General features: G+C 34.3%; 1 protein-coding gene and 1 long non-coding RNA gene across 2 annotated transcripts; both read right to left on the bottom strand.

Annotated features, from left to right (window-relative positions):
• Positions 1 to 9,891: 9,891 nt before the first annotated feature.
• LOC114755709 (uncharacterized) lies at positions 9,892 to 12,818 on the bottom strand. Its single transcript, XR_003741346.1, has 2 exons — positions 11,745 to 12,818; positions 9,892 to 10,901 (listed from the first exon to the last, which is right to left on the bottom strand). It is a non-coding gene; the product is annotated as an uncharacterized LOC114755709 (long non-coding RNA).
• A 3,875-nt stretch (positions 12,819 to 16,693) lies between these two features.
• On the bottom strand, positions 16,694 to 18,886 carry LOC114755718 (transmembrane protein 205-like). Its single transcript, XM_028944584.1, has 6 exons — positions 18,833 to 18,886; positions 18,693 to 18,784; positions 18,451 to 18,536; positions 17,837 to 18,387; positions 16,909 to 17,002; positions 16,694 to 16,845 (listed from the first exon to the last, which is right to left on the bottom strand). Exons 1-6 carry the CDS (start codon positions 18,884 to 18,886, stop codon positions 16,694 to 16,696), a joined length of 1,029 nt encoding a protein of 342 aa, XP_028800417.1.
• Positions 18,887 to 27,648: the final 8,762 nt, after the last annotated feature.

Raw genomic sequence — 27,648 nt, 5'->3', positions numbered from 1 at the left:
TGTGATCTCTAGTCGAGGTGTTGATCGTCTTGGTCTTAAGACTTAGCAAATTGCTAAGCCTTTCTGAGTTGCATGGGTTGACAATACTTCGTTGCTTATCACTCAGCAGTGTCGTGTCCCACTCTATTTGGGTGACTACAAGGAAGATGTTTTGTGTGTCGTGATCCCTATGGATGTATCTCACATTCTTTTAGGATGCCCGTGGCTATATGACCATGATGTCACTATCCAGGGCCGAGCGAACAACCATATCTTTAAACATAAGGGCAAGACCATCTTACTCCGTCCTGTGAAGCTTGAGCCGAAAGCAAAAGGTCCAGGCCCCACGAAGGGATCCACCTCTAAGCCTATCAACCTTCACCTCCTTACAGAGAAGCAGTTCATCGAAGAAAGTAGAGAGGTTGATATCGTCCTTGCCGTTGTTTCCAAAGTCATTTCTCCTCCTGTACCAACACCTGACAACCTTCCAAAAGAAGTGACCCAACTCTTGGATGAGTTTAAGGATGTTGACCTAGGGAGTTACCTCCTGACTTGCCACCCATGAGGAACATCCAACATGCAATCGTTTTGGTTCCAGGATCACAGCTCCCCAGCCTTCCACACTACAGGATGAACCCTAAAGATCGGGAAGAGCTCAATCGATAGGTTAACGGCTTGCTTGAGAAGGGCTACATCCAGCACAGCCTTAATCCTTGTGCTGTCCCTGCCCTTCTGACTTCGAAGAAAGATGGCTCGTGGAAAATGTGTGTTAATAGTCAAGCCATCAACAAGATAACTGTCAAGTATAGGTTCCCGATCCCTAGGTTAGAGGACATGCTTGATTTAGTGTCTAGATCTAAGTGGTTCTCCAAGCTCGATCTTCATAGTGGTTACCATCAGATTCGAATCAGACTAGGAGATGAGTGGAAGACTGCATTCAAGACACAAGATGGACTGTACGAGTGGCTCATTATGCCATTTGGCTTAACGAACGCCCCGAGAACATTCATGCGAGTGATGACGCATATGTTGTAGCTCTATCTAGGAAAGTTCGTGGTTGTCTACTTTGATGACATTCTGGTTTTTATTAAGTCCAGAGATGACTACTTGCACCACCTTAGACAGGTGCTTCTGACCCTTAGGAAGGAGAAGTTTTATCTCAACCTACCAAAGTGCTCCTTCCTACAGAATCAAGTTATGTTTCTCGGATTCATCATCTCAGAACAAGGCTTGTCCGCAGACCCTGCAAAAGTTCGAGCTATCCAAGATTGGCTAGAACCGCAAACACTACATGAAGCCCGCAACTTCCATGGGCTTACATTCTTCTATTAGCATTTCATCAGAGATTTCAGCACCCTTATGTCGCCAATTACTGATTGCCTGAAGAAGGATAAGTTCAATTGGACTCCCACGGCCTCCACAACTTTCAACACTATTAAGGAGAAACTCTTGAGTGCTCCCGTCCTGGCTTTGCCTGATCTCAACAAGTGCTTTGAAGTTGCTTGCGACGCATCCAGGGTTGGGATAGGAGGCATTCTAAGCCAAGAAGGCCACCCTGTTGCCTACTTCAGTGAGAAGCTTAATGAGGCCAAGCAAAAGTACTCCACGTACGACAAGGAGTTCTACGCCATTGTTCGCTCTTTGGAACATTGGAAGTACTATCTCCTTCCCCAACAGTTTGTCATCTACTCAGACCACCAGTCTCTCAAGTTCCTTAGCTCCTAATGGCACTTGAATGCCAAACATGCCAAGTAGAGCGAGTTCATTCAAGAATTTACCTTCGTGGTCAAGCACCGTCTAGGGGTAGAGAACAAAGTAGCTGACGCCCTTAGCCAGAGAATCCACATTCTCAACACCGTGACGGTTAATTTCGTGGGCTTTGACAGGCTCAAGGATGAGTACACTTCGTGTCCTGACTTTGGCATCATTTATGATGAGCTTAAAGATGGCAACAGCCACGATCATGTGGATTTCATGATCGATAATGGCTACTTGTTCCATGGTCTAGATTGTGTATTCCCCGTATGTCACTGCACGATTTTCTCATTTGGGAATTGCATGCGGGAGGGTTAGCCGGACACTTCGGCGTTCAGAAGACTACAGTCCTGGTTGAAGATAGGTTCTACTAGCCTTTCCTTAAGCGTGATGTTGCTCGAATCCTTTCCCAGTGTCGTACATGCCATACGGCCAAAGCAAAGAAGAGGAATACTGGATTGTACACGCCTCTTCTTGTTTCTGAGGCACCTTGGAAGGATATTAGCATGGATTTCATGCTTGGGTTGCCTAAGACAGTGAGAGGGCACGACTCTGTCTTAGTTGTGGTTGATAGATTCTTGAAGATGGCACATTTCATTCCGTGCAGTAGGACTACCGATGCCTCACATCTAGCAAAGCTTTTCTTTCGAGAGGTTGTGCGTCTTCACGGTTTGCCTACCACTATCATCTTTGATAGGGATGTCAAGTTTGTCAGCTATTTCTGGAAGACCTTTTGGAAGCTATTCGATATAGAACTGAAGTTCTCGTCTGCTTTCCACCCTCAGACTACCGAATAGACTGAAGTGACTAACCGTAGCTTAGGTGGCCTGCTCCGTAGTTTAGTTGGCGATAAGCCTGGTAACTGGGATTTAGTCTTGCCTATAGCTGAATTTGCTTACAATAACTCAGTCAATAGATCCACTGGCAAAAGCCCATTCCAAATTGTTCAGGGTTACAACCCAAAGCAGCCTGTTGACCTTGTTCCCCTTCCCTTGTCTGCTCGCCTTTCTGAGTCCGCTGAGACTTTTGCACATTGCCTTCACGATATTCATGCTGAGGTTAGGTGTAAGTTAACTTTAAATAATGACAGGTATAAGGTAGCTACTGATGTCCATCGACGTCACCAGGAGTTCGATATTGGCAATCTTGTCATGGCTCGTATACGGCTTGAGCGTTTCCCAAAGAGGCCTTAGAAGAAGCTGCATGCCCGTGCCTTTGGCTCATTTTGCATTTCCAAGAAGTTAGGGCCCAATGCATACTTATTAGAGTTACCTCCAGATATGGCTATCAGTCTAGTATTTAATGTTGAGGATCTTGTTCCTTATCGGGACACTTTCGAGCCGCCCCCTTTGTGTTCTGATGATTCTGTAGGTACCTCGACCCACCAAGCCCCAACTCCACCGTTGCCCAAGGTTGCGCCGCCTGCCCCAGCCATTGACGCCGTGATGGATGAGCAGACGATATCTACTCCAACAGGTTCCATCAGTCGTTACCTTGTTCGTTGGAAAGGCTGCACTGATGCAGACGCCACGTGGCTTACCGAGGACGAATTTCGTCGTATAGACCCCGCCTTCCTTGATGACTTCCAGCTGTCCAACTCTCCAGTGGCGAGTTCTTCCAACCCGGGGAGAAATGACACAAATTAACTAATTATTTTATTATTGTTTTATTTTGTTTAATTATTTTTGTATTTTAGAGAGTGGGCAGTTACTCCATTCACCCCACTCCCCTCATTTTATTTTTTATTTATTTTATTTCTTTCTTTTATTTATTTTAATTAAACTATTATAAATAGTCTAGGGTTTCAGTTGTAATCAGACTTGGCTTTTGAACGTATCAGATAGTTTGTTTCCACTCCCGTTCTCATCTCTGCTCTCCTTTTCTCTCTAATATTCTTCTCTAATCTCCTTCTCTTTCTCTTTCTCCCTTCTGTTTTACATCAATATTTATTTTAGTTTATGAGAAGAATATGGATTTTTGCTCAGTTCTATCATTTTATTTGTTAAATTGATGAAATTTATTGTCTTGACTTGAGAGGCAATTAGTTATGTTGTAACAAAGTTTCTTATCTCAGCGTTAGCGGTGAATTTTTAGAATATATTATTTTTGCCGCTACTAATGATACTACCCCTGGTCCTTAATATAAGAAATGATTGAGAATTGGATTTTAAATATAACACCTCAATCCATTTTGTCTTTCATCTTTTCTCAAAATATTCCTATTAATTGCAAGGAATTTTCATCAAGAGATAATTCTAATCATTAGATGCATATGATTGAAGAGAATAATTTACAAAGATCAACACCACAAATAACTAACTTAGCTAATTTTCTTAATATATCTGAATTAATTATCTAGCTTTTATATTAAGGATCGGAGGAAGTATATATATATATATATATAAATAGTTGATTTTATAAAACGATAAAATAATAATAATAATTTCCTAAATTAGTCCGCATAATTTTTACATCGTTCTCACTGGAATTTACTGCATGAATTTGGCACGTGCTAGGGAAAATATTCTGTTAAACAAAATTTTGTAGATCTGTTTAAATTTTTCATCTTTAGATCCTTCAAAAATTAAAAAAATGTTCATGATATTAAAACTCATCAATTCAAAGGCCTCTTATGCTTTTTCATACCTGAAAGTTGTGCAACAAAGCATTATATAACTTCCAGTGCTAATAGTTTTCTATCTAAATAATGCACCTTATCCATCATTCAAGAAATGAAGAAACCTTCCAGAATAAAAAAGAACTTCAGATTGTCTGCAAATATACAGCACTTAGCACATATTCATAACACGAAGAGGAAATAAAGAGAGAAAACCATGGGAACTTGTTCTTTAATTTGATCCACCATTCAACAATGAAAACAAAATTAAGGAAGAAGGAAAAAGGGGAGAGAACAAAAACGAAGGGGAGAATGGGGGAAGATTATAAACCTTTTTAATATTTTGGGGAGGCCACTGGCTTGAATATGATTGTGTGGCCATTTTTATGTTCCTAATGAAGAGGTGATTCATTTTTCCTTCGAATAATAGAAAGTCAGGAAAAATGAAGAACTCATAATGAAAAGTAGAAAACTATATTTGAATACAAAAATAAAAATGAAAGAACCAAAAACCAAAGTAGAAAGGAATAAAAGTGCGTGCAAAGGGATATTAGCTCGCCTCGTCATCTTGCCGTTGCTTCTCTCGTTGCCTTCATGGTCACCATATCTCCACACATTCTTGGTGGTGCCAATTTCGATCACCCTCTAATATTTGGAGAGAAACATTTGGAATTTTGAATTTGAATTCTAAAGGTAAGCTCTGACAATGGAGACAAGGGAAAAGGCATCAGAAGAGAAAGAAGAAAACGATCATCAAAGGACTGGCTTTTTCTTTTTTTTAATCAAGTCATATTTTCCTTATGAACAATAATTTAAGTTGAGTTGCGGAGAAGTCAGTTTTAGGAGGTGACTATTTATATCAATATATCTTTGGGAGAATTATAATGAGATACCAAATAAATAAAATAATTACCAATAAATTTCAATAACAAGTAAGTAATTGCTATTTACTCCTCTAAAAGTTGTCACTGCTCCATGTATCTTTTGCAATTGTATTTCTTCCTTAGTACTGAATGACAATTCTCCTTAAATCTTTTGGCCAGAAAAACAAAAAAGGACCTGTTATTTCATAGTTGTCATAGCCTCATGGGAGCTAACTACTTCAATTTGAGCTTGGTTTAATTTTAAGAAACATATGCTTTCATTTTGAGATGCAAAATTGAACTTGTCTAATAGAACTTACTGAAAAAACTGTAAATATTTAACAGTAGTACCTGATATTTTTACATCAGCTGTATCTGTTGGCTGCAGCTCCTAAATTTTCCAAAATCCAGCAGATCTTCCGGCTCCTCTGTGATGTTCTACAAATCCTGTTGATGGTAACACCTGCAGATAAATGATAAATCTGAGTTGTGTCTTATAGACACTGTCCGTAAGAGCTATTCTGCAACTACCGGCAAAGCAAGAAGCGGCACTCTCCAGGATAAAACGGATGCTTCTTGTAAGAATAGGGTGAGCATAACAGCAAAAGATAAAAGAACTCAGTAAGGCAAAACATCAGAGGAGGAAAGAGAGTTGCCTGAAAACTCAGAGCATGGCAGTACTCTCTGAACTTCAGTCTTATACCCTTTTTAAAGGCTACGGATCACAATACCATTGGACATATTTAAACGCACTTAATGAGAATTAATTCATAATTAAATGAGCAGTTTCATGTCATAATTGACTTGTTTAATGACCATTTAAGATGAATAAAATCTTCTGTTACAAACATTGAAGAGACATAATTATAATTAAAATTTAGATAGATATTTCCAATAAAGTGGTCAGTACTGCATTTGACTCGTGCACAAGGGGTGAAGGGAAATTACCGGATTTATCTCTGGTGGCCTATTGTGCATGCGGGCTCGCTTCTCCTCTTGGCCCATTTAGTAATCCAAGATAACTTATTACCTGGACCTCCACAACCCCAAGCAATTTGGGACTCTTCCTTTGACACACCCATACACAATATTTACAATAGTATCTACATCAATTTCAAAACTGCTACACAACTTTTTTTTAGCCACCTTAAAGTAAAACACACTTTGCATCAACTAGTGCTCATCATGCTGAAGAAGGAAATGACCGCAATGTCTATGTTTTCGTCATTGGCTCTCGTCATTGCAGGGTGTGTTTAGATTGATTTTTATTTCATTTAATTTTTATAAATATGAGTTGGAGTAAAAGTCAATTAAGGAGTGTTTGGATAGAATCAAAACTATAGTTTTAAAAATAATTTTACGGTATACGAAGTAAATATATTGAGGAGTTTATCTTGATTTGTGGAAAAGTGCTTCTGAAAAGCACTTTTTATGGTGTCTAAACACCCCTTTAGTATAATGTAATTTATGTTTAGATTGGCATTTATAAAAAGTCAGTTTGAAAAATTGAAACTTGTTTAGATAGATAGTGAATATAAAAAGACTAAAAAGGGTATAAGTTTTTATATGAGACTTAGTTAACTAATTTGAAAAAGTTAGTGATACATGTAAGTATTTTAGAGAGATCATGTAACATATAATTAAGTAATTTGTTTAGCTTTTTTAATTTGTTCAAATTAGTCTTTTGGGCTTTTATATTAAGGAGTAAAGTTAATATATTACACATATACAATTTGATAAATTTTAGAAAAATAATAAATTAAATTTTATTAGTTAATTTTTTCTTCTTAGAAAAAAATTCAAATTATTGGGTAAATTTATTAAAATTATACCTAAATAAATGTAAAATTTATGCAATAATATAAAAACATATTAAAAAAGTTATTCTACATTTTTCTAATGAATAAAAATATATATATGTAAATAGATAATGCATAAAAAAATATTAAAAATAAAAAAATATTATAAAAACATATTAAAATGTAATTTTAACTTTTTACAATGTATGATTACTACCTCCATAGCTTCTCCTAGAACGACTCGAAAATATATCATGCAACTAAAAGTGTCCAAAAGTTAACTTGACGATTAGATCAACTAGCTGGAGCTATTCTAACTTAACGACGGGTCTCATGTTCGAAACTTGTGAATGTAGCATTTTAGGGGTCAGGGACGCCAACCTTAATGGTTCCTGTCATCCCTCGATTCGGATTAATCTGAGCTTGTTGTTATGCCTGAAAGATGGCCTGACTCAAGATACCAAGTGTTCATAGCAAAAAAACGAAGCATCCAAAAGTTGCACTGGAAAAAGAGTCAGTTTTGTGTAAAAGCTCATTCATACTGAACACTAATCCAAACACATCTTTCTCTTCAAATAAGCCAGCCTGTACCGTACATTGCATAATTTTCTAAGTGCTTTTTTTATCCTAAAGGTAGATCCAAGCATGACCGTAGCTTCTATCGCCTTCTCCATTACGGTTTTATCTATTTTCTCACCACCCCCAAAACAAAGAGTTGACGGGAATATTTGACCTTTTGTTCTCTCTAAACAAAACTTCTTTCATGCCATTGTCAATAATACCACTTGCTTCTATGAGTTTGAAATGTGCCTGGTTTTATTTTGGTTGTGGGGTTAAACTTTATGTGAGGTTTGTTAGTGATTGTTAAGTGAGAAATTAAGTAGATGTTGGTTGAAGTTGTATAAGAGGTTCTTTTTTTTTTTTTGTTGGTTAGGCAAGCAGCATATAAAGTGCAAAAATGTTGCACTACTTAACGAAGACGAAATCTATCAATTAATATTTAATATGACTCCTTTTATATTTTTTTTGTTTAGGAAAAACTAATTCAGCAATTCTTATATCTCTATCAAATTTTGAATCAAATCCTTATAATTTTTTTTATTGAATCTTTATTATTTATTCTATTAACTACGCTCATCCTTCTGTTAGTGAAGTTATTAGATACGTTGACAGTGAATGATGTGATATCCGGGCACACCGTCTCTCTCATTTAGCACAGAACTAGTTTTAGTGCTTATCACAATAATGATCATCATGATGCTCATCGTTACGATGAAATCTAAATTATTCAAAATTAGTTTTAATGGTTCAGATTCAAAATCTTTTACTAGTGATTTTTAAAAAAAAATTATTTTTAAAAAAAATTTACAGTTAAGATATTACATTTATTTTAGATTAACAAAATAAATAATAAAGATTTAATGGAAAAAAAAAAGTTATAAGGACCCGATTCAACATTTAATAAAATTATAAGGATTACAGGATTAGTTTTCTCTTTTGGTTATTAAGACGCCTTTAATTTATTTTCGCTAGGATTCCAACTTCAATAACTATTAGTTCTGACACAGTACAAATCCTATGGAAAAAAAGTATACGAATTAATTATTCAAATACAATTGAATTCTATCGGTATATAAACATCATACACAAACACAATAGGATGCAATTCTATCCTAACAAGAACTATACTTTTAATAGTTAACCTCATACAGGGCTTCGTTTCGGTCCTTCATCTTCAAAAAATATATATTTACTTCCATAACACTAAAACTGTAAACATTTTAAATATTAATGAAACATTTTCAAATACAAACATATTAAATTTTATTTTCTAAAATTAACTCATTTAAGACCAATAATTTTAGAGTTAAAAAATTAAAAATATACTTTCTAAAGTTAAAAAACGAAACTAAATTAAAAAACCAAATAATTCTTTTGCCTTCCATCTCTAATATATTGATATTTCATAAATAGATTCTTCTTCAAGGAAATGTAAAGTCAAAAGCAATGAACATTATGCGCATATATTTTTATAATTATCCTATATATTATTAAGGAAAAATTTTCAAAAATGACTATTGAATTTCAAAATTTCAAATTAGTATTAGTTACTACATTCGTAAAATAAAAAAAAGGACTAAACAAATAACAAAATATTTTTATAGTAACTCCTGAATTAAAATTTTGAAATTCAATAGTTATTTTTTAGGTTTTCCCCCATTATTAACTGTCAGGAAATAATTAACACTAATGTCACAATATTCTTATGTTCAGCTGTTCACCCTCATTGAGAACACTAGCAATCCATGGAAGATAAAAAAGGATGCATACACTGATAACTGCAAATCAAGTTGATACTGAATCTCTAAACCAACTGGTTTTGAATGGAAAGAATAGTTATATTATCAAAGCAAACTGAAATCAAATTTTAGTGATCTTAACCAGGCTTAATTAATGGAAAATAAGTTGCAAAACTTTGTAAACAGATGAGCAAGTTTCCAATATAACCTTGAAGCTCTGAACATTCATCATCACAGAAAAAAGGGAAAATTGCAAAAAAAGACCTTGGAATTGCAAAAACGCAGGTAGGGACCCTTGACAATTTCACTTTGGGTTTTGACAACTTCAGGGCATATTATTCTTGTCAAAACTCAAAGTGAAGTTGTCAAGGGTCCCTATTTGCGTTTTTACAATTCCAAGGTCTTTTTTTGCAATTTTCCCCAGAAAAAAGCGTTAAATCATCACCGATATTTCTCTTTAAAAATTTCAGTTCTAAGCTACCATTAGCTCATTGGCCTTTACGTTTTACACAGCCTTGTGAAAATGAACACCCTGGTAATGTTCTCCAAATGGGGAAAAGCATACGGATAGAACAAAATAAGTGCAAGTATCTCTAATTCTGCTTCTATTCAATAGAGCCATAAAGGGTCGCCTGACTAGTACAGTAAGCACCATTGTCACAGGCTACAGAATTACAATCAGCAAAGCCAAGTACTGGCGCAGAATACTGATATTAGCATAGCATAAAACGGGAAAATACCAGAAAGAAGGGAAAATATCAGAGAGGAAAGAAACGTACACAAAGAAGAGAACCAACAAGACAAAAGCTAACTCTCCCGACTGCCAAAACCCCTCTTAAATACCCTTGACCTCTTTACATTTGCGTGGAGGATTCCTGGCGCTGGTGCTACACCTCAGTGGTGGTGCATTAAAGTCATTCCCTTTCGCTGCATCAATTTTCCTAGGTGCTACCAGTCCTTCATGATTCCCAGCATCGTCTCTTTTGTCCCCTTCTTCTAACCAACTCCCCACCTCATAAATAGGGCATTCAGTGCTTTTTTTGGGATATAAAAGAGGACAGAGCCCTAATCAATCACAAACGAGGGGACAAAGATCCCAAAACATCTTTCTACACTAGGGTGCTCAGTGACTCTGGAACCATATAAATAAAAGTGAACCGATGCAGGTTACTTGGGCCATCTTTAGCAAGTTTGTCTGCTACCTTGTTAGCCTCTGTAGGGGCCAATTGAAACTGTAAAATCCAGTTCCTTTGCCTCATGCTGATAATCAGATGCCAAACAGAAGAAAAACCATGACAGTTAGCTGGACTCCTGTCAATCCCATCAATAATCTCCTTGGAATCAGATTCAAATGACTTTGCGAAATCCAAGGTCCCAAACAGTACGCATTCCTATCAACAGCATCCATTTTTCTGCTTCTATAGGAGAACACACGCCCGGAAACTTAGAGACCCAGCCACCCAATCACCATTACTATTTCTTCTTTTGGACCATGTCCCCCAAACGGGCTTCCTCATCTTGGATCATAACACCTCTATTTAAAAAAAAAAAAAAGGTTTGCCTCCAATCGGAGGATGCCTCTGCTTACCTAAAAAAGGGTTCAAAAATTCAGCTTACAAGAAGGCAAAGGACTCAACATGTGAAATATGATGATTCAAAAACAGTAAATGATATTTTATAAGAGGTTATGCATTAAATATGCGCATAACTGAGATACAAATAGAAGTAACAGCCTTAGGTAAATTAATGTGGTTCTTGAAGTAGAGAAAAATCAGATAACAGGGCATGTGTCCCAGTACACTCTGCTTCTTCAAACATGTCATAAACTATCTAAAAATTTCATTGATTTCAGAACCAACAATAATAACGAGAAGAAAAAGAAGACAAAAAAGCTGATGTTATGATAGGGCCAAATGTCAAGGTTCAGAAATAAAATCAAGAATTTAAATCTGCTTTAACCAGATTTCAGATCAACTGATCCCATGGAGAAATTACCAAAGATCTTAGCCATTACATGACAACAGGAAAGTTATAGAGCATGAAGTATTTCTTGGAGAACAAATCAACTACACGAGTAAGGAAAATAAAATAGTGGGTGCCAACGTTTAACTAAGCTCGTTCCTCTACCCATTTGTTCTACAAAAAAAAATGATTCAGCACACTATACCAAAATGGTAAACATAATCAAGGAGATAATGTAAATAACATGTTTCAATGAAGCTTTGAGTTCCATATAACGTACATCACTGGTCAGTGAGCAATAATTGAACACCCTCCAAGAGAATACAGGCAATTAATTAAGTACTATAAAGGAAAAAAGGAACAAAGTTGAGCAAAGACTCAAAAATACAATTGCTAATATCACAAAGAAGTATAACATGTGGGAACAAATACCGGGCAAATTTCAACATTAGTATGAACACTTGAATACCTCTGGTGATCATTTCATGAAGAAGCTTCCTGCCTTGTAATCCACTTTCTCATAGCGTGAATAAGCGTTCCACATATTACTAAGAGAGCTGCTTTACGTTTGGTAGTTGGAAGTTAGCATTCTCTCCACCGTGAATGGCTTATTCAATTTGAGATGTTGAAGTAAAAAATGATAGATCCATATCTACCATTTCATTGCAACATAGAGAAACCTCAAAACCACAATTGCAGTAACACCTTCGTGAAGGATCCATGCATTGGCAATTTAATGATGGTTTCTCTTCTGTTGTATTACATAAGTCATTGATTAAGGTGTCATAACTCATCCAACCAAATGGCAACCCTTTTGAATCAAGTTGTCATGAAAGTTTTAACTGTAATCCTTTTAAATTAAAGGCAATCCTCCACACTTCCTATTTGAAAAACATATTAAATGTTACCCCGTGAAGATTTACCACGTATATAATTCCAGAAAGTCATAACACATATCTGGAAAAAAACCATTAATTATGCTGTGATAATCTATTCCCTTTGGAATGTCATAAAAGCCCAGTGCTTCTCAACGTTGTCTTATTATTGATACTGAGTCCTTTAATCACTGTAACTGCGGATATAATATCCACTTAATCACCGTTCCAGTAAATCTTCCCCAATAGAGAAAGACAAAAGACATCTGACCCCCATAACAAAAATAGTTGATCTTGAAGGTCAGAGTCACTAAAGACACAGTAGGACCTTCGAATCCTATTTGCACAAAATGTAAGATACCAATCCCATAGCGTTTGATCTCTTCAATTGATTTCGAAATCTTTCTAATTTCAAGAACAGAGTAGGGGCCGCATAGAGCTGATATGATTGAATGAAGGAACAACATCGATGATGCTTTTCGGAACAGAGAACTTAAAACTAAGCAGATAAGGAAAAGAGGGAAGGAACGAAGACGGACTGCACACCGAAGAAAGAGAGGGAAATTGGAGAAGGCATACCTTGTAGAAGGAGGCACCAGACGTCTTTCGCCTCATTGTTTAGATAGATCATGGGCTTCGAAAGGGGTATTAGGGTTTATCATCAATGAATACAGGAAATGCGAGGATATGCTAACCGTATGGCTGCACATGATGAGGCCCAATGCAAAGCCCAAAAAAAAGGGGACAGCATTTTGCAGCCTACCATCCATCTACGCACGTAAAGAGCCCGAGTCATTTTTGGCTGGGCAAAGGCAGGCTGAGCAGAATAGGTTTCTTTGTCCAAGTAGAAATGTTTATTCATCGTATCATATAGGGAAAAACCTTCAATCAATAACTGGTAAATAACATTTTAAACATCAAATGTAATTCAAAATTACAGAAATTATAATATTCAAAGAAATAAATATAAATATTAGTAGTTCATCATAATTTCACATTACTTACACATTCAAACACATCATAATGAGTTTCAACACACCATCCTTAATTAAATGAGAAATAATTAACATCCAATTATCTATAGTTTATTGAAAACAAGGTAACTAAAAAACTATAATAACACAGTAATATGCTTGCATATTATTTTTTAAATAAAATTATTTATATTTTCAGAGCAGGGCTAAATGGACAAGGAAAGACATGGTGCCTGACAAGCGACTATGCTCAAAAATGCCCAATATTTCTCTGGTCCATTTTTTTCAGACAGGACTGGCATTTTTCTACCGGGCTTAGGAGGGCATAGTGGGCTAATAGGTCATATGAGTACCCCTGATGCTAAAGACACTAGAAGCGACCAATTCCGTGGAAGTCTTTATACAAAATTTATCTCATTTTGCAACTAAAATTGTCATTTGAATTTTCGAAAATCCCAAAAAGTGATCTGAAGTTGTAAAATTCTAATTCAGTCAATATAACTAAATTGAAATTTTAAAATGTTATGAATTTACAATGTTACCTTCAAAACGCTAGAAGTGACCAATTCCATGGAAGTCTTTATACAAATTTTATCTCATTTTATTACTAAAAATGTCATTTGAATTTTGGAAAACCCCAAAAAGTGATATGACGTTGCAAAATTCTAATTCACTCAATATAACTAAATTGAAATTTTAAAACGTTAGGAATTTACGATGTTACCTTTATTTATTAAATTAGGCAACTAATTTTTTTTTTTGAATTTTTTCAACTTTCACAATATGATTAACAATTTTTTTAACAAGTGTTATAACTCCATTAATTTTATTTATCACATGTTTTTCAGGTTTTTAAAAATGACATTTTTAACAGTTGTAATATGATTGCCAACTCTTATAACCATATTCACAACTTTATTAATGTCATTAACCATATTATATGACAGTTTTTAAAATTCATATTATTGACTCACTAAAAGGGTTGTTAATCATATTACGAATACTCAAAAAATTTCATAAGGTTAGACACTTACTAATATCTCCAAGTTTAAAAACATGCCATATAGCATGGTTAATGACTTTAATAGAATTAGGAATATTGTTATAAGAGTTTGCAACCATATTGCAAATGTTAAAAGAAAAAATCTCAGTTTAAAAATCTAGAAAATACATAATAAATAACGTTAAATTGTGAGACTTGTTTAAAAAAATTGTCAATTTGAAAAAATCCCACAAGATTAGGCACTTACTAATTTCACCAAGTTTAGAAACATGCCATATAATATGGTTAATGGAGTTAATAGAGTTATAAATATTATTATTATAAGCAGTGCACAAAAAATCGATTCAGACTGGCCAGTTGAACCGGTGAACCAGTTAGTGGACCAGTTCAGTTTGAATATTAAATCGGGAGGCAGTTGAACCGGTAGAGAATCGGTCAAACCGGTGTGAATCGATAATCGATTTAAATGATTAGGTTATTATTAGTCCTATTTTTCTCATACATCTCCTATTATATCAGTCCCTGTAGATTTAAATGAATTTTAATAATAATTTTGGTATAATGATTATTAATTTTAATTAATGATGAACCATAAAGATCAAAATTCTCAATGTTGTTATACTTTGTGATTGTTATAATCAAATTATTGTCATATTTTCTTACATTTTGTTATTAGTAATTGTTAATGTTGTTATATTTTATTACTTTTAATTAAATTGTATTATTTTAATATGATCGGTTAGACCCTGGGTTGATCCCAGTCCGACCAACTAACCCTTAAACTATTACTTCAATCGGTTTAGTATCCGATCTGATTTTTTGTTCTTTGGGTATAAGAGCTAGCAACCATGTCACAAGTAGTATTAAAAAATGTGAGTTTAAAAACTAAAAAAAAAAAGTGCTAAATAGTATTAATCATTTTCAGATTCGTCAACCACATTATAATATTATAAATATTGAATAAAATTTTCAAAATGATATTGTCCGTTGCTAGAGCCCTAAGGGGTGTTTGACAACTCCGAAAAGCACTTTTCAGAAGCACTTTTCTGTAAACTTCTCTATATATTTACTTTGTAAACCATAAAAACACTTCTTAAATTATAGTTTGGTTTCCATCTAAACACCCCAAGGACTTTGTGACAACAATAGCGCCTTGAAGAGAGGAAAAAGTCTCTACGGAAAACCCACCCTCCGAGTAAAAATCTCATTTGTGATTTGACATGCTTACATCTCCAAATCATCACTCTCGATTTATAATTAAAGGCTAAAATACATAAAAACTTCCTACATTTGGGTCTGATCACCGCTTTCCTAGTCTTGTTTAAATTAAGGATTCTAATGTATCATGTTTTTATTAATAGAAAATTGGAAATAAATTTCTCACTGAAAAATTAACTAGCAAATGGTCCTTAAGATGATAAATTACACGGATTAAGATAAGTTGCACGTAAGAGAAGTTAAGTTGAACATAAAAGAAATAATTTGCACAGAACATTATTTAGATATAAGAAACAAATTTACAAATAAAAAATATAACTTGCACATAAGAGAAGTCAGAAGATAGATCACATACAAAGAAAATTCAATTGCACAAAAAAAAAAGATATAACACAAGAAAAGATGATTATACATAAGAAAAGTAAGTTATACCCAGAAAAAGTTAAGCTACATAAAGTCCTTAAATATCATTTACTAATTAATTTCTCTCCCCAGTTTTTCTTTTTATTAACAGTTTTTGTCGTATCAAAACTTCCATATTTTTATTATGCCATTTTATTTGAAAAGAATAACACATGCTATTTCACACGTAATTTTAAAAATTTTTGAAATGGAAAAAGTATAAAACTACTTAAAATTACATATAAAATTTTCGACACGGCAAAAACATTAATTTAACAGTTACTTTAAATTAAAGGCAGAGAATTGATAATCAAAATATGAAATATTTAAAAAAAATATCAAGATCCTTAATTTAAACAAGTTTAAATACTAGAAGAATTATGCACAACTGACTCAAATTTCAAAAATCAGGAAGATATTTTTATGTATTTTAGCCTTTATAAAACTAAAAGCTGAACTAGACATGCAAAATTGCAAATACACCAACCCCACTTTTAATTTTATTGATAGACAGATTTAACGTCCACGGTAAGTCCAAGACCCTGAAATCTTGGAAACAAATGCTGGAATGAAAACGCAGAATTATGTGTGTACTAGCAGCCAAATGGTCTCGAGTTCAAATACTGGTACCACAAAGATGTGCGTGTTAGAGAGAAGGGGGGGGGGGGATTTCACAATAAGCTGTAAGTCTGCAACTTCTAATTAACACTGAAGCACTTTTTTTGTACAGATCAGAAAAGTAGCACAATCCTATTCCTATATCTCTAAAGAAAGCATCAATTCCATAGCCAGCTTAAGGTTTAAGGTATCTTTCTCGTCAGGACATTACAACATGATGCTCGGTAACTGAAACCCATAAACCAAAGTAAAAACCCTGAAAGATAAAAACTAAACATGTATTAACAAACAAACACAAATACAGGAAAAATAGCTTCTTCTATTTGGCTTAACAATTGTGGTGAAGGCATTGAGCCAAATAAACCAGATGCCATGTAAGAGACATCAAATTCAGAATATTTAGCAGTGATGAATGTGAATTAAGCCTCTTCAGCTTGTCGTTCAGCCTAATAATCCGGGATCGGACCACATCGTGTTCTCCTTCCTTCGCCGGCGTATTAGCGATGGCAGTGGCGGTTTCAGTGGCCGCGGTGGAATTTGCGCCGGTAGTGTGCTGATTCCCTTTGCCAAGTTCAGAGGTAAGATCTCCCCTTCCCCTTCCTTCTTCTTTCTCTATTTTCATCCTCTCGAACATAACCTATCCATTAAGAAAGTAGGAATGAAGACCAAAAGAATCTTTGCAACGAAACAAGGCATTTATTGAAGGATTATAAATAATGCCATGTTCATTAACAGATAAACAGAGTAAAGAAGTGGATGAGTTTTTCATGCCTTTTTTTCAGTCCATTTAGCTTCCGAAGAGAATAACGAAGCCATTGCTCATTAATCTTTGGAGAAATTATAATCGGATTTCACAGAAGAGAAATAATTATCAAAAAGTCCTTTATAATGACAAATTCTATAAGGAGAATGATAACAGACTTGTTTTTTAATTATTTTCCTTACCTGAATTCTCATTATAATTCCCTCTTAACCCTTCTATCAAGCGACTTATTAGAACTCAATAGGTAAGACCAAATTATTAGGCTACTTCTTTTTGAGAAGCACAGAGCAAATCAAACGAAGTGCAGAAGTAGAGAACAAGCCGTATTTTATATGGCTACAATTTAAAAAGTTAAACCATAGAATAGTACTCGTTGATTTGTGAGCTTGATGTATTAAAATTTGTGCCTATATGCTGCAAGATCAACAAACAATTAAATAAATGCTTGGCTGAGAAATAAGAATCATTAACTAGGATGCTGCAGAAAGTAAGCTCTCAGGACATAAGAAATATATATAATTGCTCCTTTTTTTCATTTTGATACCAAATCAAACTAAATATGAAGATCTAGACAGTACTCATAGCATATTGATCACCAACTACCATAAAAGGTTCTCACTTAAATTCAAACAGAGGAACTTGGAATATTTTTCGCAAGAAGATCCATCAAGAAAATGGAAATAACACAAAAGTTAATGAGATTCATACCTTAGTGGCACGCGGCTCCAAGTACATGGAATTGACAAAGAGAGTTAAAAGCGAGGCCAACAGATTAAAGACTTGAAACATTTCAGCCTTGCTGAAGAACACAGTCTTTCGATGTCTCAAAACATGCCCCAACAAAGCCAATCCAACACTATAAGCCATAGTCCTAAAATAAACTGGGTAAATCTTACTCTGAACCACCCCAAATTGTTGCCTTGGCATAGCCCTAGAAAGCACGTGGCTTGAAACAAACGTAACCCAAACACATAACCCATAAGCAGTAGCAAAACCCATCAAATTTGCAGCACTCATCACATTATCTAGCGTCTCCTTTGACCCTATATAGCTTCCAACATTCTTCACTGCTTCTGAAACATTGCTCGAAACATCTTTCCTGAGAGTATTTCCAGTGTCCTTTGCTTCTTTTAAGGTATCTTTGGCTTTTTCTTGGACATAATGTGTCCTATGTGAAACTGTTTCTTTGGCCTTTCCAACTGAATCTGCCACTGTTTCACTAACTTCCTTGGCTCCTTTTAAAGTATCTTTCGCTTTTGCTTGGACGTTATTTGCTGTATCTCTTGCTTCCTCCTTGGTTGTTTCCATGGCTTCTCTGGCACTATCCTTTGCTCTTCCCATGGCGTCGGCAATCTTGTGCTTGCATTTTCCATAAGCGTCGCAAATGAGCTCCTTAGGAGCGTGAAGAAAGGAGCCATATTGGTCATGGGGAAGATCTTGAGATGAGAGGCCTTGACCAATGTTTGGGAGAACTGAAGCAGCTTCTTTGATCCTCTCCTTGGTTTCGCCGAACACGCCGGAGCGATCAGTGGCGCCGCCTTCGATGATGAATCTCTCGCTGTGTGGTTGATCTGGGGTGATAGAGATTTTGGTGTTATGGTGGCCGTCTTGGTCGTATTCCACCACGACCACTCTGTGACCTTCCTTCACGATGGTCTGCTCGGAGTCGCCGTTCCGACGGATTTGTGGCGCGGGAGAGAAGACACCTGCTCCGGCGAGTGAAGCCATTACAAGACTAAGAGCCACGAGGTTGATCATTTTTGGCGAGTTTAGTTTGGTCGTGTGTGATTTCTTTGGACAATAATTGGTCTTGATGTTACTGTTAGTGATATAGCGTTCGAGAAATCTGAGATGGGTTCGGTTGGACTTGAAGCGGAATAGAAATGGATCGGTCGGCGAAAGAGCGACGACACGTGGCAGCGACGAAGAGTCACGTGGCAGATGGGGCTTGTTCTGTTGCACACGTAGCATAATACGCCACGTGTCGATATTGAATGAGATTGTGTAACTGTGTTGCAATTTGGACTGTCCGGGCCGAAATAATTTTCTTTTCCAAAAAGAGTTCATTAAAAAAAAAAAAACTTTTATTTTAGAACAATGCTTGAATTGGAAAGTTGGATGCAACAAAACACTACTCCCTCCCTCCCTCTTCATAAGCAATTTTCGGGTCCATTAAGTAGATCAAAAAATTAGTTAAAGATAATAACTTGATAGAAATTGAAAGTTTTTCTTTAAAATACCCTTATTTAGGGAGCAAAGAGTATAAGAAAGAAAATAAGAAAATTATTATAATAAAGAGAATTATGAAAAAAAGAAAATGCATGATAGAGAGAGATGATAATTTGGAAAAGGAGATAATAAATATATTGAGTATTAAAATAAATAATTAATAGGGGTAAAATAGGAAATTTGTTACAAAAATTTAAAACAACTTGCAAATGTTGCCTATATTTAGGAACAAGAGGAGGATAGAAGTTGTTGCTTATAAAAAGGAAAGGAGGGAGTACTTGAACTGCACTATGCAAGTTCCGCTTTCTAAGGGTGAGCAAAATCAAACCGAAACTAAAAACCAAACCGAACCGAACCAAACTTAATTCAGTTTTTCAGTTCAACTATTTCAATTATTCAGTTTTTTTTGTTTATTTGTTCGGTTATTTCGATGTTTGGTTTTCTATTTGGTGTCCATAAAAAAATTTCGATTATAACCGAAAAACTAAAATAATAATAACAAAATAAAAAAAAATAGTGCCTCTACCAATTTCTCATATAATATATATATATATATGATATAATCAATATTTTTTTAATTTTCCAACCCACTAGCCCAGGCCCAATGAAATAAATAATACCAACAATCTGAAAAGTCCAAGTCCAACACATCATGCTCACTTGAATCATTGATTAATGCTTAAAATAAATAAAAAATCATTGTATTTTAAGTAACAAATTCAAAATTTGTTCATGTTCGACCCTCATTTTGTCATGTATTATGCCCTAGCCCTCTCCTTGTGCCAACTCACTCCATCACTCAAATCCTCACCGTCCTTAGTTTCTTAGACTCTCACCCACACACCTTTATAGTTCCGTTCAGTCTTTGCAGTCTTTTTGAGCCTCCATCGTTCTATTCAAAATCTAGCATCATCTTCAACTCATCTAAGTCCAACATCATCTTCAACCATCTCCACTGTCTAGTTACTTCATTGTTTTGGCAAATAATTTTACCATTTAAAAATTTTTAACTAAATTTTCTTCTCATTAAAATATTGTGTAAACTTTCTTCTAATAAATATTTGATGACATATTGTCAAAGTAAAACCATGGCTGACCAAACAATTGGAATTGGAGGAGGTGGCATGGGTGGCACTACTAGAAAAAGTCAAACTCCAACTATTGAGAATAATAAGCCTTAAACAATTAGGGTTGGGGGGAAAAAAGCCATGAACCTAAGATCCAAAGTTTGGGAACACTTCACTAGATTTGTAGATGATGAAGGCAATATTAGAGGTAAGTGTAATTACTATGGAAGTGTTATTAAATGTGATCCAAAAGCAAATGGAACCACTGCACTTAACAACCACATGAACACTTGTAAATTGAGGTCTCCTCCTAAACAACTTGCATAATCTCACTTAAATTTTAATGTAGAAGATGATAAAATGGGTTTGGTTAGTTGAAAATTTGATCAAGAAGCTGTTAGGAAAGTCTTAACATGTATGCTAATCACTGATGAATTACCCTTCAAGTTTGTTGAAGGGGTTGGTTTTAAGCAATTTATGCATTGTGCTCAACCTAAATTTAGAATTCCATCTAGATGGATAGTAACTCTGTAAATTGAGGCTCCCTCTTGAACAACTTGCACAATCTCACTTAAATTTTAATGTAGAAGATGATAAAATGCATTTGATTAGTTGGAAATTTGATCAATAAGCTGTTAGGAAAGCCTTAGTGATTGAACCCAATTCTTCTATGTCTTTTCATGTCATTTTTAGGGTTTTTATCATAGTTAGTGGCACTTTTAATGTTTATTGTGCTTAATTTAGATTAAGAGTTCTTGCTTTGAGTTAGTGTTTTTTTGAGGATAAAATTGTCATAATTAGTTATTAGTTGTATTTGATTAATTTCTAAGACAATTAATGCTTCAAATTGTTGCTTTTCATTATAGGACACTTGAGAATTAGAACCAAGATTGAAGACCAAAGTGTTACCCAACATGAGAACTCAGAGTATTGAATCTGGAACAGTTGGCCACGGCCAAGAAAATGCTACGTCGTGGCATAAGTCTGAAAATGTACATAAGTGACTATTCTGAAATAGTTCGCCATGGCAAACATTTTCCTTCGCTACGGCCAACTCTCAAAATTTTACTGAAGCTCCTTTCTAGAATAGTTCACTGGGCAAACATTTTCCTTCACCACGACGAAACCCCTCGTATCAGTAGCATTAGATTTGGATCCAGAATGCAAAATTAGAGCATATACTCATATGATCTGACCCAAATTGACCCCTTAAACCCCTAAAAACCCTATTTCTGAAACAAGACTCCATTGTCTCATCGCTGACACCTCTTTTCACTCATCTTCTTGCCTCTCAATCTCCATCTTCTTCCCCATCCATTTCATTCACCTTTCCTTCATTCCATCTCATTTTTTTCAACTCCCAACTACTATAGCTGACGAATTCACTCCAGTTGGAGCTGTTCTTGAAGCTATGGAGGGCTAAGTTGTTTTCAACTCTTGAAGATGATGAAGTGGCATGAGTTTCCAAGCTTTAAAGGGGAGTTTAGTTTCAATCTTTAGTTTTTAGCTATATATTTATTGGATTGTTGCTGTAATCATTGTTTCATGATTTATAATTGTAGTTTGGATTGATTAATATTGAATTTTGAGCTTTAATATGTGTGGTCACATATACGTCTCTTTGTAATTCCCTTGATTCTCTCTTATCTTGCATCGTTATGTTTTGATATTGAGCTGATTTTGGGTTGCATTGAACCAATTATATTGATCATTCTCAAATTACACATTAGGAGAGCTTAACTGTAACACCTCCTTTATTGTCTCATTATACGTTAATTGGAACAATTATAATGCATTTCTCAGTGTTTCTAAGTGAAAAATTTCAGTTTCAAAATTTCACATTTAATTCTGTCTGTACACTGTTCATCTGAATTTGGGCCAACTTTGAAAATTCATAACTAATTCTAAAAAAAACAAAATGAGACGGTTCTAATTTTCACATGAAGCTTGCTAAGAGTTATATAGAGGAAAAATATTCATTAGACTCAATTCCATCAAGAATAGCACCAGAAAATTTGACAAGATGCACTATTCATATGGTCAATTTTCGAATTTTCAGGATTTTAGCACAACTTTGGAAGGGCATAACTCTTAGCAAAAAACTCCAAATTTCATGGATTACCACTTGATTTAAAGCTAAAAATGAGATCTATTGGCCTGAAAAATCTCAAGTCTAAATTATATCATTTGCTTATTATTTTATGTGTCACCATTTTGTCTCTAATTTAGGTAATTTTATCCCCCAATCACTTCTTTCTTGAATTTTATATTCCTTTTTCCTTTTCTATACCCTTTAAGAATTCTACCACTCAATATTTCAACACTTGGACATGTCATATCAATATAATTTACAACATATTACCATTCATAATCTATTACAAACTTGGCATAAAGTTTAGCAACACATCACATGACATTCCAAAATAACATAATGATCATCAATCTTCTTTATCCCAATACCAACTCCTTACCTTGATCCATGGATGACCCACTTCCTAAATGATAAATAAATTGCTATAGGGGGAATGAGATTTCATAGAAATCTCAATAGCATTTGAATTACAATTATCATGCAAATCAAGCAAGTTACAATGTGACATGTTATAGAACTTCAAGACATCCTCAAGTCACATTAAATCATATCCAACAATATGCCAGAAAAGGAACATTAACACTTCCACACTGACACAATTCAATGCATTTGGCCAAAGCATAAATCAAGGGTATCCAACCAACCAAGATCACAACACAAGTTCCTCAATCCAAGTAAATAACACATCACATTAAACAAGCAAGATAAACAATCAAATTATAATTCAAAGCTACCTTTTTGAAACTTGTCCACTAGGTTACTTCAAGGAACAAAGCTTCTCCTTGGTTCCTCCTTACAATGCCTATTAAACTAAATATAAACATAAGCCACATTAATCGCTAAATAACTTAATGACAATTCTTGAACTTTAACTTAATAATTTCTCTCATTTTTCTTTGATTTTTAACAAAATGATTCCTCTTTTAGAATCAATTACCTAATGACCCATTCATACACAATTTTTCATGCGGAATCTAAATATGGAATCATATTTTCAAAAATCAAACTCCTTCCCCATGAACAGTAACTGGCCGAATAGGGGGTATTTATTTTCAAAAATTTTATTTTTGATTCCAATGATTTTAAACACTTCCCAACCATATATTCCTACACAAAAACATGTTTTAAAGCCATTGGAACCATCCAATTAAGCCAAAACAATCAGCTCCTGCATGAATAGTGATGGCCGAATAGGAACCTTAAAATCTCAACTTTGACTTTCTTCCAAAAATCAATCCATACACCATTTAATCTTGCTTAGTTCACTTGATTGTTAAGATTTCTATCCTTCCCTAAGTATCACATGGGTGGACCGAATTTGACAGCATTTTCCCATGATTTTCCAAGCCAAAATCCTAATCCAATTAATGTAAAACTTAGCGATAATAATGCTTAAGCATATCTTAATGTTTTCTTGGTATAAGTTGGATGATTCCTTACCTAAAACACTTGAAATTTTTGAACAAATAGGTCTGGAGCTATAGTGATAGAGTCTCCCCTTGTTTTTCTAATTTTCCAACATTTATTTGTATTTTCCAAGGGGGTATTTATAGAAAAATTGGTCTGCCATTTTTCCTCTGATTTGCATGCCCAAAATGACAGATAAGAGGGTGTATTGGCAGCCATCAAGTGCAAGGAAAGTTCAGATTTAAACAAGTGTCCAATCTCTAGATTTTTTCACACAATTATCACTTAATTTTGCATTTTATTTAATAAAAATAGAGGGACTTAGAAGCTGCACGAAATTGGGCCCTTATTGGGCTTAATGTGGGCCCCACAAATAATTTGGGCTGGTCCAAAAGATAATTCACAATCCAAATCAAAATTCCAAACCAATTTAAAACTTTATCGGTTACTATTTACTAGTAACCTTCGATAATTTTTACAGACATCCAAAAATTTATTTATCTCTATGATCATTCACCTTTTAATATGAGAACATAATCTGGAAATTTTCAGAATTTTTTGCCACCTTTAAATATTCATTTTGAATTTTCTCCGATTAGGCCTCTATCGGTAAATCTAGGAGAAAATAAATTTTTTGAAATTAATTTCTGAGCTTTCAAGGTATAAAAATAATTTTATAAATTCAAATAAATATTTATATGATTTATCCATAATTTTTTCACAATTATTGATGCCTTTAAATAATTAAAATAATTATTTTTATCTGATTTTGTGATATTTTTCTTAAAAACCTCTGTTTATGAGAAATTCCATAACAAGTTATTTTCATGATAATTCTAACTTTTGGGCCTCAACAATTTTTCAAAATTTCTAATTTATACTTTTCTCATTTTTCAGGAATTTTCTAGAATTTTTCTCCAAATTTTTCATTTTGCTTTTCCTAGACCTATAATTACAAAAATGTCATCATGAACCTTATTGGAGTTTCACATCAAAAGTTAGTTCATGTAACATCCTTATTTTTATCTATTATTTAATTAAATTTATAAATAAATATATTTTAGTATTAAGTTAATTAAAAAAAAGTTAGATATAGGCAAATTATTATTATTATTATTTTAATAATGTTTTTGTGTGTGATTGTGTGTGTGTGTTGATGATATTCTAGAAAATTAAACCATGGTATAGAAGTTTCACATCGACTAATCTTTAGAGTGAAGGAGTTTGAGGAGTCTATATATAGGAGATAATGAGTGGATCTTGAAGTGAGTAAATAATTTTCGCACATATCTGATGTAGTCTCAGAAAAGTGCTAGTTTTGAGTTTATTAACCGTTGGATCGGATTGAAATTTGGTCAGCCCATTTGGGACATCCAAATCGTTAATTTCAACCGTTGGATCATGATTTTGATCTCCAAGTTACAAGTTATTAGGTACGTTTTTAACTTATATCTTTTGGATTTAGCAGATAGAGTCCTGAATAGTAAATTAGCATTTTAAATTTCATTCACCGTTAGATTGAGCTATAATTTAGAGGATAGTATCATGATAGATAGAAAATTAAATTCAACGGTTAGATTAAGGGTTTAACTTCTGTAATGAGAATAACTTGGTTCGTACTAAGTCTATTTGTCTAAGTCCTTCGAAGATGGAATATAAGTTATAAATTTACAGTTTGTCTATTTACATTATGAATTTGAGGATTCTAATAATATAATCTAATAATTAAAGGATATTTAAGTAAGAAAAATTTAGGGATCGAGTCTAAATCATATATATATGTTCTCATTCCAAACCTTAGAAAAATGTCTTTTAGGCTAGAATTCTGAGTAAAATTAAAGCTTTTAGAGGAGGAGTTAGAGGCTAAAATTTTGTAAGTAGCAAACTCTAATACTATAGAGATAATGTTTTAATTTTTTTTGTAGATATAAACTCTATTGTGGCATTTTCGAGGTTGGACTCTGGTTGTAGTTGACTGTTAGTTAGGAGACTAGGTAACTAAATTTCTATCTGTTGCATGCTCTAGTATGAAGTTGGTGAGTGGTTTTATAACTAATTCTATAAAAGTATATTACGTTTTGTATGAACTGTCTTGTGGAATGCTATTTTAAAGAGGATTGACATAGTTTGTATTGCAAGAAATTAGTGATCATGATTATGATGTGTTGTTATGAAATTCTGTTGATTACGCATATAAATGTGTCATTTTGAACCCTGTGCATCTATTTTGGGTGGGGAAAGGAGATAATTGGAGTTATTGAGATTCATATACTTGCCACGTGGTATTAGCCTCCATACGGAGCTCTATGGTTGACTGTTATTATTGTCCCACTCGTTCTTCGAGGGACTACGACACCCCACTAGTTCTTCGAGGGGGACCCATGGTCCATTGAGTGCTCTGTGGTCTTTGGCCGGTCCACATCATTCGTGTGGTGAGCTTGTCAGAGTTGCCAGTCAAATGGAAAGAACTTAGCCCATGGGTCCAGTCGGCAGAAATAAGGAGGATATAAGGATGGATTTGGGTTCAGGAATTGCATATGACATGGGATATTCATTGATATTTATATCTTTTAAATAAATGATGAGTATGTTATCTCTTTTGAAATGTATCAATTGCATGAGATTGGTGGAAATATTTGTCTTGTATGATTATTGTGAGTTTAAATATTAAATAAATGTTTATAAACTATTATTAACTCTGTGTATCCCACCTGACACCTCGCTAACCCATGCTAGGGTGTGTGATAAGTAGGGATTTAGTTACTGAGACGTTGTCTCACTCCTGTTGCTTTACCATTTTCAGGAAACAATACGTTAGCGGGACCTTCGGGGAAGACTCTTGAGACTCAATAGCTGTAGCTGACAGTGTAGAGTTTCTGGACCTCATTTTATGCAATCTTTTCGTATATTGCCGCGTATCAGGATTGCATTCATTTGGGACTTATTTTACCTTCTCATATTTTTATGTCATTTGACTTAGTGAACGCGTTATACCTTCTATCTTTGGTTTATTTTGTCTGAACATTAGACTAGAGTGCTGATAGTAGGCTCGAGACCCTTAGATTACATGTGATTGAATTATTGTGCATCCACGATGTGACAATGGCAATTTTTGCAAGTTTAGTTGTTGCTAGTATTGACTAAGATAGTCAAGTCTAAACTGCTATTATAATTTATCATTCAAAGGCGTATTGTTTTATAAACATGTTTGCCATGATTACACATATATGTTATTCTTTTTCTAACCATGATAGCCTTAATTAAGGTCGAATACTTTTCTATCATGGTTAGCTCCTTAATAATGTGATTGCTCTTAAATAACCATGATAGAGTATGTTTACTAGTTTTAGTCCTTTCTATCATGGTTAGTTCTGGTTAGTAAGTGGTGAAGGTTACAGTTCATCTCCCTGTCTAGTTTCTATATTGGCCCTCATCCCAATTTTTGATTTCCTATCCAAGTGAAATTTCTCAGGATATGACATTAATAATCTTTTCATTAATGAAATTCATTGATTTAAACATTAGACTCAATAGGTCATTGATGTTGTTATTCAAGAAAACCTAATGATTATATAAAAATTTTAATATCTTAAGTAAACTATGATTGCCATCAAAACCATTTTCAAGAGGTTTCCTATCATCCATTTTTATTCCATCAACACTTTATCCAAAAATACAAAAAATATAGTAGCTTAGGTTTAATTTCATACATTCATTTAGTTATA

This window comes from Neltuma alba, unplaced genomic scaffold (assembly GCF_004799145.2).
Source record: "Neltuma alba isolate B1F8T4 unplaced genomic scaffold, ASM479914v2 tig00010324_pilon, whole genome shotgun sequence".
In the NCBI taxonomy this organism is placed as follows: Eukaryota; Viridiplantae; Streptophyta; class Magnoliopsida; order Fabales; family Fabaceae; genus Neltuma; species Neltuma alba.
Note: the sequence above shows the minus strand (reverse complement) of the source record. Positions and strands in the feature narration are given on the sequence as shown.

Excerpts from the sequence above, each read along its gene's own strand:
- LOC114755718 (XM_028944584.1), bottom strand. The coding sequence starts at position 18,886 with ATGATCAACCTCGTGGCTCTTAGTCTTGTAATGGCTTCACTCGCCGGA. Across the intron at positions 18,785-18,832 it reads CTTCACTCGCCGGAGCAGGT|ACCATCGTGAAGGAAGGTCA; the intron begins GTCTTCTCTCCC and ends GACTCCGAGCAG. Across the intron at positions 18,537-18,692 it reads TCTATCACCCCAGATCAACC|TCTTCACGCTCCTAAGGAGC; the intron begins ACACAGCGAGAG and ends ATATGGCTCCTT.